This window comes from Nyctibius grandis, chromosome 4 (assembly GCF_013368605.1).
Source record: "Nyctibius grandis isolate bNycGra1 chromosome 4, bNycGra1.pri, whole genome shotgun sequence".
In the NCBI taxonomy this organism is placed as follows: Eukaryota; Metazoa; Chordata; class Aves; order Nyctibiiformes; family Nyctibiidae; genus Nyctibius; species Nyctibius grandis.
The window spans coordinates 88,589,124-88,603,217 of NC_090661.1; the positions used below are offsets into that span (position 1 = coordinate 88,589,124).

General features: G+C 34.3%; 1 protein-coding gene across 1 annotated transcript in view; it reads right to left on the reverse strand.

Moving 5' to 3' along the window:
• LOC137662585 (adhesion G protein-coupled receptor A3-like) overlaps positions 1-14,094 on the reverse strand; it is a 284,198-nt gene that overhangs the window by 139,551 nt on the left and 130,553 nt on the right. Inside the window, exon 7 of the mRNA XM_068399128.1 lies at positions 12,295-12,508. Within this exon, the coding sequence (XP_068255229.1) occupies positions 12,295-12,508 (214 nt within the window). The remainder of the gene's footprint in view (positions 1-12,294; positions 12,509-14,094) is intronic.

The following is a 14,094-nucleotide window of genomic DNA, read 5'->3' on the forward strand; positions in this document are numbered from 1 at the left end:
TACTTAATGATATAGATATTGAATTATTGGTTTTCTGACATTAACTTATCTTCAGAGATTTTCTACGAAAATATGAAAACAGGTTTTGCTCTATGTTATTATAGGGACAGACAATATGTGAGTGATTGGTATTAAGATTTTAGCAGCACCAATTTGGATTGACCACTCAGATCATGACAGGCTATAACACAGATTACCAATCATCACAAAAGTATACCAGTTGTGTATCAATGCCCATTCTTCTTTCCCCAAATAATATAAAATGGTTTTTTTGTTGCATAAACAAGCACTTGAAAGTCAGAAATGCATTTCAAGTTGACAACACAACCAATTCACAGAGAATGCTTCCCTTCAGCTGCAATTGGAGCTCCTATGGCATTTCAGCAGCAGAATTTGTTGCTCCTGTGGCAGCACAGGGAAAGTTTTCCAGAATAGCCATTGACTTCGGAAGACATATATAATTTTCCTGATGAATGCAAAATGAAATGAGGTAAATGCTAATAGTTATTTCAGTACTTTACTACTCACAAACTTCTTTCACACTGTCCCCCGTAAAATACAAAATGTAGTTATTAATATCAATAAATTAAGTTGCTTTAACTCTTTGTAATGAGTGTTAGACAAGTTAAATCCAGAGACACTTTGTGGCTTCTCTTACAGTACAAACATTGCGCATGACTGCACCACACCAATATTTAGCTGCCTAAGTTAAATATTCTATATATAATTAGAGAAGGAGGAAATAATTTCAGAAATATTTAAAATTGTCTAGAACTGTTCTGGTTAGTATTTTCTGTACATTTTAAATCAGGCAAGAAGCTTTCCTTCATCTACTGGATGTAACCCAGGCCCTAATGAAAACAATAAAGTTTAGTTTTTCGATTTGCTCAATCAGAGATAGAATTTTATCCAATTACTATAACTCCATAGATCTCATAGACAAAAATAATGCTAACTACTGCATTTTAAGAAAGTAATACATTAAATGTTAAATCTGCTATTGGGCTAGAAATAATTTTTACTACAGTTTTAAAGAAAGTACAGCTTTTGAAAGCAGTTGGGAGAGGAAAAAAGGTAGTAATTATCTGAAATATTTACTCTGCTTTACACAAATGGCTCATCTTTGAATATTCCCTGTGGTTTAGACAATTAGAAATTATGTGGGAAGAAATGGAGTACAGTCAGAAAGGGGAAAAGGTACATTATAAAAAGAGAAGCACAGAATTTAAAAGTTATTAAATTGATTTCAAATCTGTATTTAAAACAAAATCTTAAAAAAATTCTACTTGTGGCCTTTGACGCTTTTGTAAAGAGCCTGATATTTTGAAAGATATACACAGAATAATCATATACAATTTACTTTAAACTTTTTGCTCTTCTAAACTTCTCTAAAAATGTAATCCTTTTTCAGTTTAAACCTTTGTATATTATACATGCACTTTTATTAACTTGGCTACAAGAAAAGATCAAATCTAATCTCCTTGTATATAGACTACTTCTGATACACGTGAAAGCAGACCACAATCAAGGTAGGAAGTGAATAGACAGCTGCACATGTAATTTTCCCTTTGAAATATGCATACAATAAAGGACGATTTTCTCAAGTACTTACTACAGGACCATTATTTTGGTCCCCAGAAAACAAGCAAACCATGGTAAATAGCCTTTGATTTAAGTTAAATTGCTTCAGAATTTCTGTGTAGTTCTCCAGATATTCAGTCAAATTTATCATTAAGCAGTAACTTTTAAAATCTCACACTGTTCCTATTTATCATGGCTTTGAGAGCTCTAAGTACCTTGCAACCCCCTATTTCATTTTCACAATGAATTCTAACATGTTTTTATTGCAGAAAATATAGAAAAAGCATTACTAGCCATTCTCAGACAGAGTAGCTGAATATTTTCATGTCAAAGAAGCAATTGTTCTCTTAAGAAGTCTCAGATGAGAAAGCCCAATAACTGCAGCCTCTTAGCTAACTCTTAATACATCTTTTTACATTCAGGTTGAAATACTTAAGTGAAATTAGCCAGTTGATAATAATTTTTTAATAAAATCTTCTATTTCATATGTCACAACAATCTCACATCATCTTTATAGACAGCTGAGAAAGAATATATTCCTAGAGCTTATAAAAACAATTATCTGTAAAAGCTCTTTTTCACCGAAACAATAGGCAGCATAAATATTCACTTGTGGCAGCAAGACCCAGAGACTTCCCAAGTGAAGAGAATGTATGATAGATGTGCTGATCTTTTGATATATTTCCTATAAAATATCTATAATCATTGTTAATAACACAAATTTGATAAAACTAGGAACTGTGGTGATTTCAGACAAACGCAATACTTGAGCATATTATCAGTTTTACAGGTAATTACTATGAAGATAAGTACATATGAAGAAAAAAGGTACATTTTCAATTTATTTAAATTTCTGAAATGTGTTCCAATGCAAATTTATCTGCCACTAAACAGATCTCCTGTCATTAGATTGTTTTCCAGTTTCACAGACAAATATTTACTGATAGGTCAATGATGCTTCTGCCAAAAACATAATACTCGAATGCTAGTTCAAGTTCTCCAAAATGACAAGTAAATCCTCGCATTCACACTTTTAATCTTCTTAGGCCCTTACTTCAGGTGATGAAACAAAATAAGCCAGAATAGGTTTATGCAATACAGAAGAAGCAGTATAATGACTAGAACATGGAATTGTCTTCTCAATTGCCATCTGGCCACTGTAAATGATGCATTCATTTATATTCCTCTAGGAATATTTTGGATAGCAAGCCCAATGGTGAAACTGCTCATTTACTTACCATCTGGATATGACAAATGATAAATTGATCTTATGCCCCTGGAGAATTTGAGGGATTGGATTAAAAAAAAAAAATAAAGTGTCTCAAAAAGAGCAGTCAACTTGATCCTTTAACATCTTCTCCACTTATAATCCTTGGCGACGTCACAGTCCTGGCAGACCAAAAGGAAAGGGTGGGCCTGTATAGAATTTTAAACTTCTTCAGAAAATATTCTAGTAGGTCAGTTACGTATTTTAAGTCTTGGCACTGTTACATCAGCATGCCCAGAAGCTCCATTGCTTTTCTTACTCTTAGTAGAAAGGCATTCTTGATCTCTCTTGGCCATGGCCATGAGTCTTGATAAAAGGCAAGAACTCTCCTGTGACCTGAGAACATTGCAGGACTGTCTGGTTTAGAAGCTTGACAAGAGCACAACAGAATTAAAAGAGAATGGCACCTTTGGCTGTACAATTTTCTTGATTATCCTATCTCTCAGAAGCTAATAAATGTCAGGCCACAAATGAAATGATCTTGCCTCTACTATGCAGCTTTCCTAAGGACAGAGTATGAGTCAGAAAGAGTTCCTACTCCCTCTACATGAGCAATCATATCCCACTCCTCAGAGGTGTGATGGTTGCTAATTTTGCAGAAATTTTTGACATACCAAGACATAAAACAAAGTCAGAGATTCATGAGATTATGTCAAAGCAAAATAATACGAAGACTGCTGCCTGGTAAGAAAAAAGGGATTACTAGAAAGCTTTTCTCATGTTTTCTTTTGAAATTATAGTGACCTTCTCAGTAAAAACATTGAAAGGAAGAAAGAGAATGTATGTGTTTCTTCTTTGTACTTGGAAATTTCACGAATGGTAGGATTCCTTTTTCAAATGTGATGACTGGCATATTGAAAAATCAATGACAATGTACAGCTGATGCAATTGCACGAAAAAGTTGTTATAATATTCAGTAGAAGGCTGTGGCATTGGTCATTACAAAGAGAGGAAGCATAATACAGGCGGATGCCATAATCATGTAATCAAGTAATCTATGACAATAGATTTCTATTTGAGGCATAGTTTTGCATTGCTACAGCTATGCATAACTAATTAGACAATCAGAAGTAGGTCTCATTATGCAAAGTTACTCAACCATGTCCTGAAGTAATACCTTAGCGACATTTACTGTGTGCCCCAGCAGTCATTTGCATGCCAGTAAAAAAGAGTAAGAAATAAAGAGGAGACTTTAACACCATATTTTGATTGGCTTTCTGCAAAAAATATTTTAAAGTCTGACTTGAGTTTCTGTAAGACTTGGGAAGAACCAACTCCTCTTCCTGGAGAAAAATAAAAATTAATTACTCAGAGATAACATCTAGGTTTCCTCATATTCTTCTTCAGACAGATAAATAGCGAATACTTTTCTACACTTCAGGCAGAAGGCTGCATAACCTGCCTCCAACCCATACCACTTTAAATTATTAATACTAATACAGAATTTTAAAAATGAACGTTGGTCTGCAGAGTGCACTGCTGCTTAGAATGCAGCCTTTCACAGGGGATATAAGGTTAAAACATGGAAAATGAAGAGAGAATGTGTAAATCTAGGCACTTTAACTGAAATTAAATTGCTAGTCTGATCCCTCTGACAAAATTACTTATTTACCCGTTAAAGAAACAGCTTTAGAAGGCTGATGGCCTTTAAAGAAAGCTTGTGTCCAGGCAACAGCAAGAGAAAAGGAAGATTAAAGTTGGTACTCATTTTATACTAGATGTCTAGCAAATATTTTCAGGTGTAATCAATTTGTCATACACCTAGGATATTCAATACACATGATTTTCTGTTTCTTCTGATTGTATGTAAAAACAAAGCATAACTTGTCATTAAATGCCATCTGTAGCTACCCAAAAAACATAATGTGCTGTAATGTACTTTTACTACGACTTATCTATCAGCTGATTTGTTCACATCAGTATGCTAGGACCATGACACTTGGATTTGACTTCAGAGATGCCAATGGAAAGGACCTAATTTTAATGACTGTATATTGACAGAAAGAAAAAAACCCAACAACCTACTTCCAAAATGGCAGAAAAGACCCATATGTCAGTTAGTAAACCATGTCGCTTTATTTTCCTTTGTATTGATCAAATTTGACTGGAGTACAAATGTTCAAAAATGTTTCCACAGGCTAATATTACCCATTAGTTATGTAAACATTTGCCCAATAGCAACAGGCTTTTTCTGTAAGTTAATGTCAGAGAACTTGTGACCTATATTTATATGCCGTCAATTTGTTCCTTAAAATTGAGAAAACAAATACTACTAAGAGTGACTAAACAAACCATCTTCAGAAATGGAGTCAGAAATCTAAATAGCTCTACAACATACCACAGACACGGTTTGTTGTATGATCCTTTTCTCTCTTATTGAGCTTGTCAGGTGGAGACACACTAGCAGCTACTGTACTGCATCAAAGGGTGTGCATAAAGATGTTTGCATTTATCCACATACCTTCTTTTTTCCCTTCCCACTGTACATTCTCAGCTAGCTAGACTGGCATGTATTGACTCTAGGACTCTGAAAGTATCAACAGCTCTAGAGCATTCAGTTTTTCTTGCTGGAGAAACCTTCAGACAGCTGGCAGGTCTGTGACAGCACAGTGCTATAAAGCTATCTGAAGAGAGTACACATGGACCAGGGCTTATTTGAAGTACTTCATGAATCAGTTGTCTATCATTGAGCTGCTTTGTCAGTTGGTGAAAGGTTTGGGGATGCTCAAGTGTGTTTATTGCTATTAATTTTGTTCTAGCAGCAAACTGCTTGACTGCAGGATGTATACATCTGCAGTCTTCTGGGGAAATGGTGCTACACCTGCTGTATGCCTTTCATCTGCCCTTAACTAGTCTGTGTGCTGCAATGTTATATCCAGAGGAAGCTTTTTGCATTAGCGTAACTCTTGTGATCTGTACACTATCAGAGGTTCCTAGACAAAAATAACTCTATGACAACCAGTCCAAGAGCCAAAATTGCATAAAAAGATTTTAAAGTAAAATATTTCCCAGATGATTCAGGAGTGTTAATCTACTTATGACAACTCCTGATTATTTGATTATATGCCACTGGGACCAGCAAAAAAAAAAAAACCCAAAACACACCAAACCACCACACAAAAAACCCAAACGACACACAGAAGAAAACAAACCAAAAAACTACTACATTAATTTTACATTTTCTACTTATTTGTCAAATGTACAATACTTTGACAGAATTTTCCACTCTCCCTAGTCAGTGGTGATGTTACAAATGCAGAAATTAATTGCTTAATGAATACTTTATGGGACAGAGTGATTGTATATTAGGGCTAGAATAGCGACCTGTTTTATTTGCTGAGCTGCAAGAAGTTTGAGAAGATCTAAAAAGGAGGTAAGACATAGCAGATTCCTACACAAAAACTTCAGGAACATTCTCTATTCTTTCTCTAGTATATAGTGTATTTCCAACAGTGTAAAGTTTATTTCATGATGGACAGGAGTCATCCAATTAAAATACCATAAACAATTAAAAATAGGGTTATTTTATCCTGTAGGAAGAAAGAAGGGGAGGGGCTGGGATCTATTTCCATGGAATTCCAGTGGAGTAAAAAAGCTTTCTAAAAGTCCATAAAGGAATATGTCCTACAACACGTTCTCTACATTGAATAGATTGAAATACATAAAAAGTAAAAAGTAATTCAGTTATTTGTTTTAATATTTCTAACATGTTTTGCTTTAAAGAAATGGTTTGCTTCACCAGTACCTAGGGTGATTGACCTGGTAGAAGGAGTACATCAGAGTCTGGATATAAGGCAGAACTGCTCTGATAATCACAGCAGATGCACAGGGTTACAAACTACTGCCTGGACTGAGAGAATATGTATAATTATACCTTACATTGGTGTTGATAGGAAAAGTAATTTTAAAAAAGCCAGTCCTGGGATGCTCACTCCAAACTGCTGCTGCAGTGCAGCATCTCCTCAGCTGTATAGCTGTGGCTGCTTGAAGGGCCACATTAAAATCATTCTGGCCCTAAAAATTCAAAGTAAAACTCTATTGATTCCCTCTTATGGGGGAGAAAGTTCCTGGATGGAACCATACATAACTGCAGGAAATAGGCAGAGATGGAAGTGAGAGGTCAAAATTTAGTGCAAGGCATATTTTTAATCTGGTCTCAACATCAAAAAAAAAAAAAAGGATACTCTCAAAATTTTTCAAGACAGACTCCATCAAAACTTTTTACAGTTCTGATTTATTATTTTTCTAGGGTTTTTTCATTCTATCAGCCAAAACTACTTATATTTTCTGTGAAAACATCTATTTCTCAATCATATTTCAATAAGCAGTTACCCAAATTAAGCCTACAATTTCTATGGCACAGCACAATCCTCACATAATTGTCTGTTTCTTTAATGGTAGAGAGTATCGTGTTGCTGCCTTTGCTTTGCATAGTATTGGTATACTTTTCCACAGGTTATATTTTAAATTATTCCCAAAGCTGATTAGTAGTAAAGCTGTCATTGAGTTTTATTCAGATAATTGAAAGATTTTTAGAGAAAAGGCCTAGGTTTAATTAATCTTCCAAATTAATTTGCATGAAGATTCTCTTAATCTCAGATAATCAAACCCTTAGCCTATGCATTTCGTAATTTTCTGCAGTAATTTTAAATATTATCTTCCTGTCTGATATATGAGAACTTTGCTGGTAAAGGTGCATCTGTCACTAGTCCTTTGCTGCTTACAGTGCCTGAAATAAATTGTAGACCATTGACTACAGGGTTTAAAGTAACCTCAAAACAATACAGAAACATTGATTTACAATTTAAATGGTTATTTTGCTTCATTTCCTTCCTAACTGCTCAACAGCTAAGGGTCAAATAGAGTCAATTAGGTGAACCAACAAAATATCAGTACTAAACAATTTCTGCTGATTTCTCGGGGCTTCTTAGTATGACCCTCAGCTGCTCATCTCCAAATGCTCATGACAGCAGAACACAAAGTGCTTGTGAAATATCTTCATTTCTGAATCAGATTCTTTGGATCTGTTCTAGCATTTATTTTTTTTAACCTTGTGTGGAGTCAATCTCTAATATTTTGCCATGATTTGGCACATAGTTGAACTTCCAGTTGTGCATCCAACCTAGCAACATGCTCATCAGCGATATACCGTTTTCAGACTGTTCTTAACCTACTATCAGTCCAAACCACTACCGCTTGCTTCCTATCTTTTCCAGATGTATTCTTGCCATAAACTGTTAAGAGAGTTCAGGGGTTATCTGGATTCTTTCCACAGAAAACAGGCATAGAATTTCTGCCTTTATCCCAGAATTTCTGTTTTGCTCTTTCTTATACATTATGCCTGCCTGGATCTCAAACTTGTCATAATACCATCTGTCTACTCCTGGAATTGATTTGTACTCATATTAATTTCTTTCACTAATAATACCCTAAACTATCCATATTCTTTTAGCAAAACTGACTCAGCCAAATTCCATATTCTTCCCTAATAGCTGCATTGATCATTTCAAACCATTAAAATTAGTAATTGGACTCAAAAACCCCTTTAGATTACAAAAATTATGATCACAATTTTTAATCCACAACATTGCATTCCTTTTTATTTTTCTGCCAGTTCCTTCACTGTTACAGTATAAGTGGATCATGATTTGTAACTCCTCCTTGCTATCAGACATCTCTTTTGCAGATGGAAGTTTTGGAGATTTTCACATAATCACATACCTCTAAAAGGAGCTTTCCAAAATGAGTATACACATTTTATATGTAAATTTTAAAATCAATTTTCTTACTATTGCCCTATCCTTGTTAGACCTAAAGGATCAGCTGTAGTTCCGTATTCTCTTATTTCAAACATTATTATTTCTTTCATTATTTACTTTTGACTATCCCATATTGGCATTGACTGCTATCAAAATATGAGGAAGCGCTATATGCTTTAAAAAGCCATATTTAGAAGACTGAAATACTTAGGACAGAATTTAAGAGAAAAACAATATTTGTGGGGGATCACAGTTGAGACCTAATAGTCTGTATTTCCAGTGGCAAATTACCTACATAACAAAAATTACATCTGAAAACCACGTCTGATATTAACTTCTGCTATCCTAGGTTTAGTAAAGAGCATGTTAGTTTCTCCTGTTATAACACTCCCTTTTATGGGTTCTTAACTTTCTGCACAGTTTAATGTTTTCAGAAAGAGCACTTGTGAACTGTAATGGTCCCAGCGCAGCCATTACAGCTGTCAGAGACATAAGCACTGTTAAACACTCTGCACCAGTATTTACAGAATAGAACTAAAAAGACTTTAAAATTGTCATTATAGTCTATGGGGTAAATAAGAAACTTCCTGAAAATTAAAGTTTCTCTACTACTGTGGAGTTGCTTGGTTCATAAAAACTAAAATATTTTCCTTTTCTAGTTTAATATTCTAATAACTGTCCCACTAGCCTCTCCAAAACCTGAAAGGGAATAGTGGGGAAATTGGGAAAGACGCTGTGCTGCAGCGAATCATACATAATCTTGCTTCTATGTGGCTTCAGGAATATGGATTGTTTCACTGCCGCTTATTGTGATCAAACCAATAATCTAATATTCCAGGTTTAAGAAATTAGGCTGTCTTCATGGAAACACAAGTAACAATTTCAGCTAGATCCATTCACAAATGATGGGAAATTAGTTCCACATCACATTTACATTTTCACATATGACTATGACATTTATACACAGGCATAATGACAGAAAGTTCAACATGAGCAAAATCAAATATTATTATCATTGGAAAGAAATGGTAAATGTGAGCTAGCAGCAGAATTGAAAACACATTCTCAAGATCTCCTATAAGGGAATACTCTTTGCCAAGAAAAATGTCACAGGCCGGAATACAGTTCAAAACTTTAGTTTAATTATTGTAACAAAAACATTTATTTTAGTTTATTCTGCTTTATCACTGGAGAAAAAAAATTACACATTTGGCTATTTTATGCTTCTATTGTGCCAGTTAATAAACCAGAAGGGTTTAGTATGATATTTGTGTTGTAAATCCACGTCCAGAAATATCTGGAACTACCCAATAAAACAACCATCTAAAAATGTCTGAATAAGCAGCTTTTGGAACAGGACTACACGTCTTTGTTCAAAACTAAGTTCAGAAATCTTTAAATTGCTAAGCAGCACATCCCAAGCCTGTCCTTTAGTGCAATCACAGAAAGCCACAAAGAGTGGACATTTCCTGTAAAGAGTAGGTATAGGAATTCAAATTATGACACTATAAAAACTCATTTTAAATTACCTTACTTTTTACTTGAAATCTTAACATATGATAACCTCAGGGAGGCATAATCTTTCTGATGTTTCACAGTGCCTCATACAACTGTGATTTAGCCTTAAGAAATATCACAAATCAGCGTGTAATAGCACATAACAAGCATATTAATACATACTATTTTAAAATATAATAAGCATGCTATTACATATTATTTTAACATGTAATAATAATAATATAAATGGAGTTATAGCAGACATGGTCATGATAGGATTAAAATTAAGAAATGCTGAAGAGAGTTTTTACAATCATAACTTGATCAACATTTTCTCATTTTTAACACGAAGGGACAATATATCTCTATAATTTATATTTAAAAAAAAATTTACTTCAAAATAGTTTGGGTTTTGAAAGCTAGTTTCAAAAGTACAGGTCTCTCATGCCTTCAGTAAGTTAATTTTGATCAGCCCCTTGATCAAGGCAGAGGCATGATTGTTGAGTATTAGCATTTTTGACTGGATAAGGACCATGCTGTACAGTAAATGCAGTGTTGATGACCTACTATTATTGTGAAGTGAGACATATAGTTCAAACAAATGAACAACTAAAATGTTTTAAGCTTTTAAACAGCTGTTTAAACATTTTGAGTTTAATTTAAAAAATATTTTGTCTCATTTTGACAGTTTGTATCACATAACTTGGATGAGTCAAAGTATTTTTCCAGTCTATAACAGCAAATAGGACAACGTATTTAGAAAACATTCTTTCTGAATACCTGGTCCCAGTGCATACTGCAACATGAGCATCAAGGTCACCTATTTAATGACACAGTAAACGAGGCATGTAGCAGATCAACGATCCTTATTAAAATATTGCTATGGTAGACAATGATTTTTATTTTATAGCCTCGTAAAAACTAAGCAATATAAGGTAAAATTCAGTCAAGCTACTTCCAAACTAGCTTTTTAAAAAGGATAGCTATTTTGAAAATTTTAACAATTTTAGACAATTTATTTCAGTTTATTACTATGCTCTACAAATTGCCTATATAGTGCAAAATATAATTCAGTTGAAAAATATAATGAGGTGATTAACAGCATGTCTTTTAATTTTGATATTATGGAAATAAGAAAAACATGCTTTAATTTAAGTGACTTGGCAGTTATATAATAGCTCATGCATTTGGCATTACCATACTAAATGGTCTAATAGTGTCTTTCATTATCCGCTACAGCCATACACATTGGTATTAGAAGAAAGCCAGTAGCTGTGAGAATAGGTCAGATCTACACCTCTAGATCTATAGGACTCCAAAAGGGGTCAAACAAGCAGTGAGTAGATGAAATTAAAATCAATAAAGCTGAAAAACCCCAGTGGAGAGAAATTAATTTGACTCCCTTCATAACTTTCATTTGATAGTTCAAGAAGCATTTCAGGTCAATTATATTAATAGAAACTGGTTGAGTGAAAATATGTTAATGATGATCCAGAGCTAATTAGCATAGCTATTTTCACTCCATCTTCTACAAAGAGAAAGGCAGAACACACAGAATCAGACTTTGATCAATGATGGAAATTCTTTTATAGAAGCCTATTCTACTTCATTTCTCTTGCGTTTTTCACATCAGCAAATGTTTCTGTAGATCTCTGTGTCTTTCAAGCACACAGAGGCACACAGATGGTAAAACTCATAGAAAGCTGAGAAAAACTTTAGTAAGAAACAGGTATGAGATTACTTAACTAAAGAATATAGGATCTAGTATACTGGAGCCTAAAAAAATTAATCCAAGCCTTTTAAATTGATAGTTCTTCACAGGTAGATCACAATTCAATCTTCTAGATGGTGTCAGGAAGAAGAAGTTTGGCTGTAAGTCACTCTCATATGCTACTGAAGCTGTTCTAAGTTGTTTCTTTTCACAGTTTACTGTGTAAGAAACTCTGTTTTTATCTGTTTCAAATCCATAGTTGCTCAAATCTGGATACTTAGACACAAGAAATAGAATTTGGAACCACAGCCATTTCATAGACATAAAAAACCTCTACCGGTGTGCATTCTGATTCAAGCATGCAATTGAATTGCTTCAAATAAAACAACTCCTGATGCACGTTTTAATGAGGCTTATTGCAAGTGTTGCATCTGTTCACTTTGCCTACAAGTCTGCCTATTACAAGGAGTATACGTTACCGTGTAATTAAGCAGCAGTCATGAATGATGCTGTCCTCCACAAATATGCCACTCTCTTCATCCGTTTCAATCAGGCGACCAGCATGGTACCAATGTACTTGGGTAGTATTGTCAACATATGTTGCAGTACACTGAAACGGCAAGCGGTCTCCATGAAAAACCACTTGTCTTTGTGATGGGATCAGCTCAAAAAGAGGAAGTTCCAGAGGGCCAGCTGCAGGGAAAACAAAACAAAACAAAAAAAATCAGAAACAAAAACCTCACAATGAATTCCTCTCATGAATATTGTGAAATAAACTAACTGTATACAACTGTAGCTTCCTAGATCTTAACATTAAAGCACTAATATAAAAGATACGCCCTCAAACTTAAGTCTGATCATGTTGTGAATTCTAGAGACCACATTTCTTTCATTGGTGTGAGCCCAGATAATTACAGAATGACTGGAATAGCTACAGAAAATGGGTTTCACAAAATAGTTCATGGTATGGGTGAGGTTCACCTCTCTCTTGAGATGCTCCAGTCCAGCTCCTACTCAAAGCAGGATGCTTTACTACAGGAAAAAAAAAAAAAAATCAGTCTTCCAATTAAAGAAAAAATACAGCTATTAATATAGGCAGAGTTAACATTTATAAGACCACTTCACTGTCAGTGGATGGAATTCCCACTGTGGTCCAGAACAAAATTTATTCACTCTAGGGAGCATAAAGTATGTCATATGCCTGGGATTTGGATAATAATAAGGCTAATAACAAAAGTTAAACTTTCCCCTGAAGTTCAACTGTCCCTATGACTTCTCATTTCCCTGTCCCTACTTCCTTCTGCTTCTTCCACAAGTCATCTTTACTCTCTAGACGTTTATTCAACATTAAATATTTATCTAAATAGCTCTTTCTCCTTTTTAATAGTGGAGTCCATTACACCATCTTTATTTTATGAATTTTATCTCTCCTGTCTTTCCCCAAGAAATACCCTAATAATAAGAATATGCAATATTAAGCAGAATCTTACAAAAAAACAGCTGCCATCATCACATAGCCAAATACCTAAACAAAAGTGAAAAATAAATAGCATTGTAAATTTGGAAGGCATAAGCATTTCTGGGACTACTGAAAGTCTGCTAATTTCATAGATTTGACAGTGATTGAAGGCTATATCCTTCAGTCCTACAGTGTTTGTAGAGCCTGAATCTCTAGGCAGTATTTGTTTTCTTCCACTTTTATTTCTAGATCCTGCAACTACCTTAACACAATTTTTTGTAAAATAATTTCTATACATTCTGAGATTAATGCTATTTCTTTAAATCGGCAGCAGAACACGGAACAGAAGCATTTTAGGAAAGGTAATTGAAACAGAGGCTCTGCATCTAAAGAAAGAAGATCATCTTCTATAGGATAATAAGGAATAAAGGAAAATCTTATTTTCTTTTTTCTGATACAGTCTCCTCAGGAAAGAGAAGAAAATTACTAACCCTCTGATATTTTGTTATAATCGCACAAAATTCTAAAGGTAATAAAAATACTAAGGATTCACATATGTGATTGATGCACACACTACCATGAACACCTTGCACAATAATTCCAAAAATACAACCTTTTCACCTCAGCCTACAATGCCAAAACAATTGACTGAGCCTGGGTCACTTTATAACTTCACTACTGCAATCTCATCTTAGACAAAATGCCTACAGTCTTGCACCTTGGAAATCCTTATACCTTGATGAGGAAAGAGAATTTTTAAGCTAGATCTTCTTCTCCCTTATTTTTCTTGTTTTCATTTAAAGTCTCCTCGTCATTCATA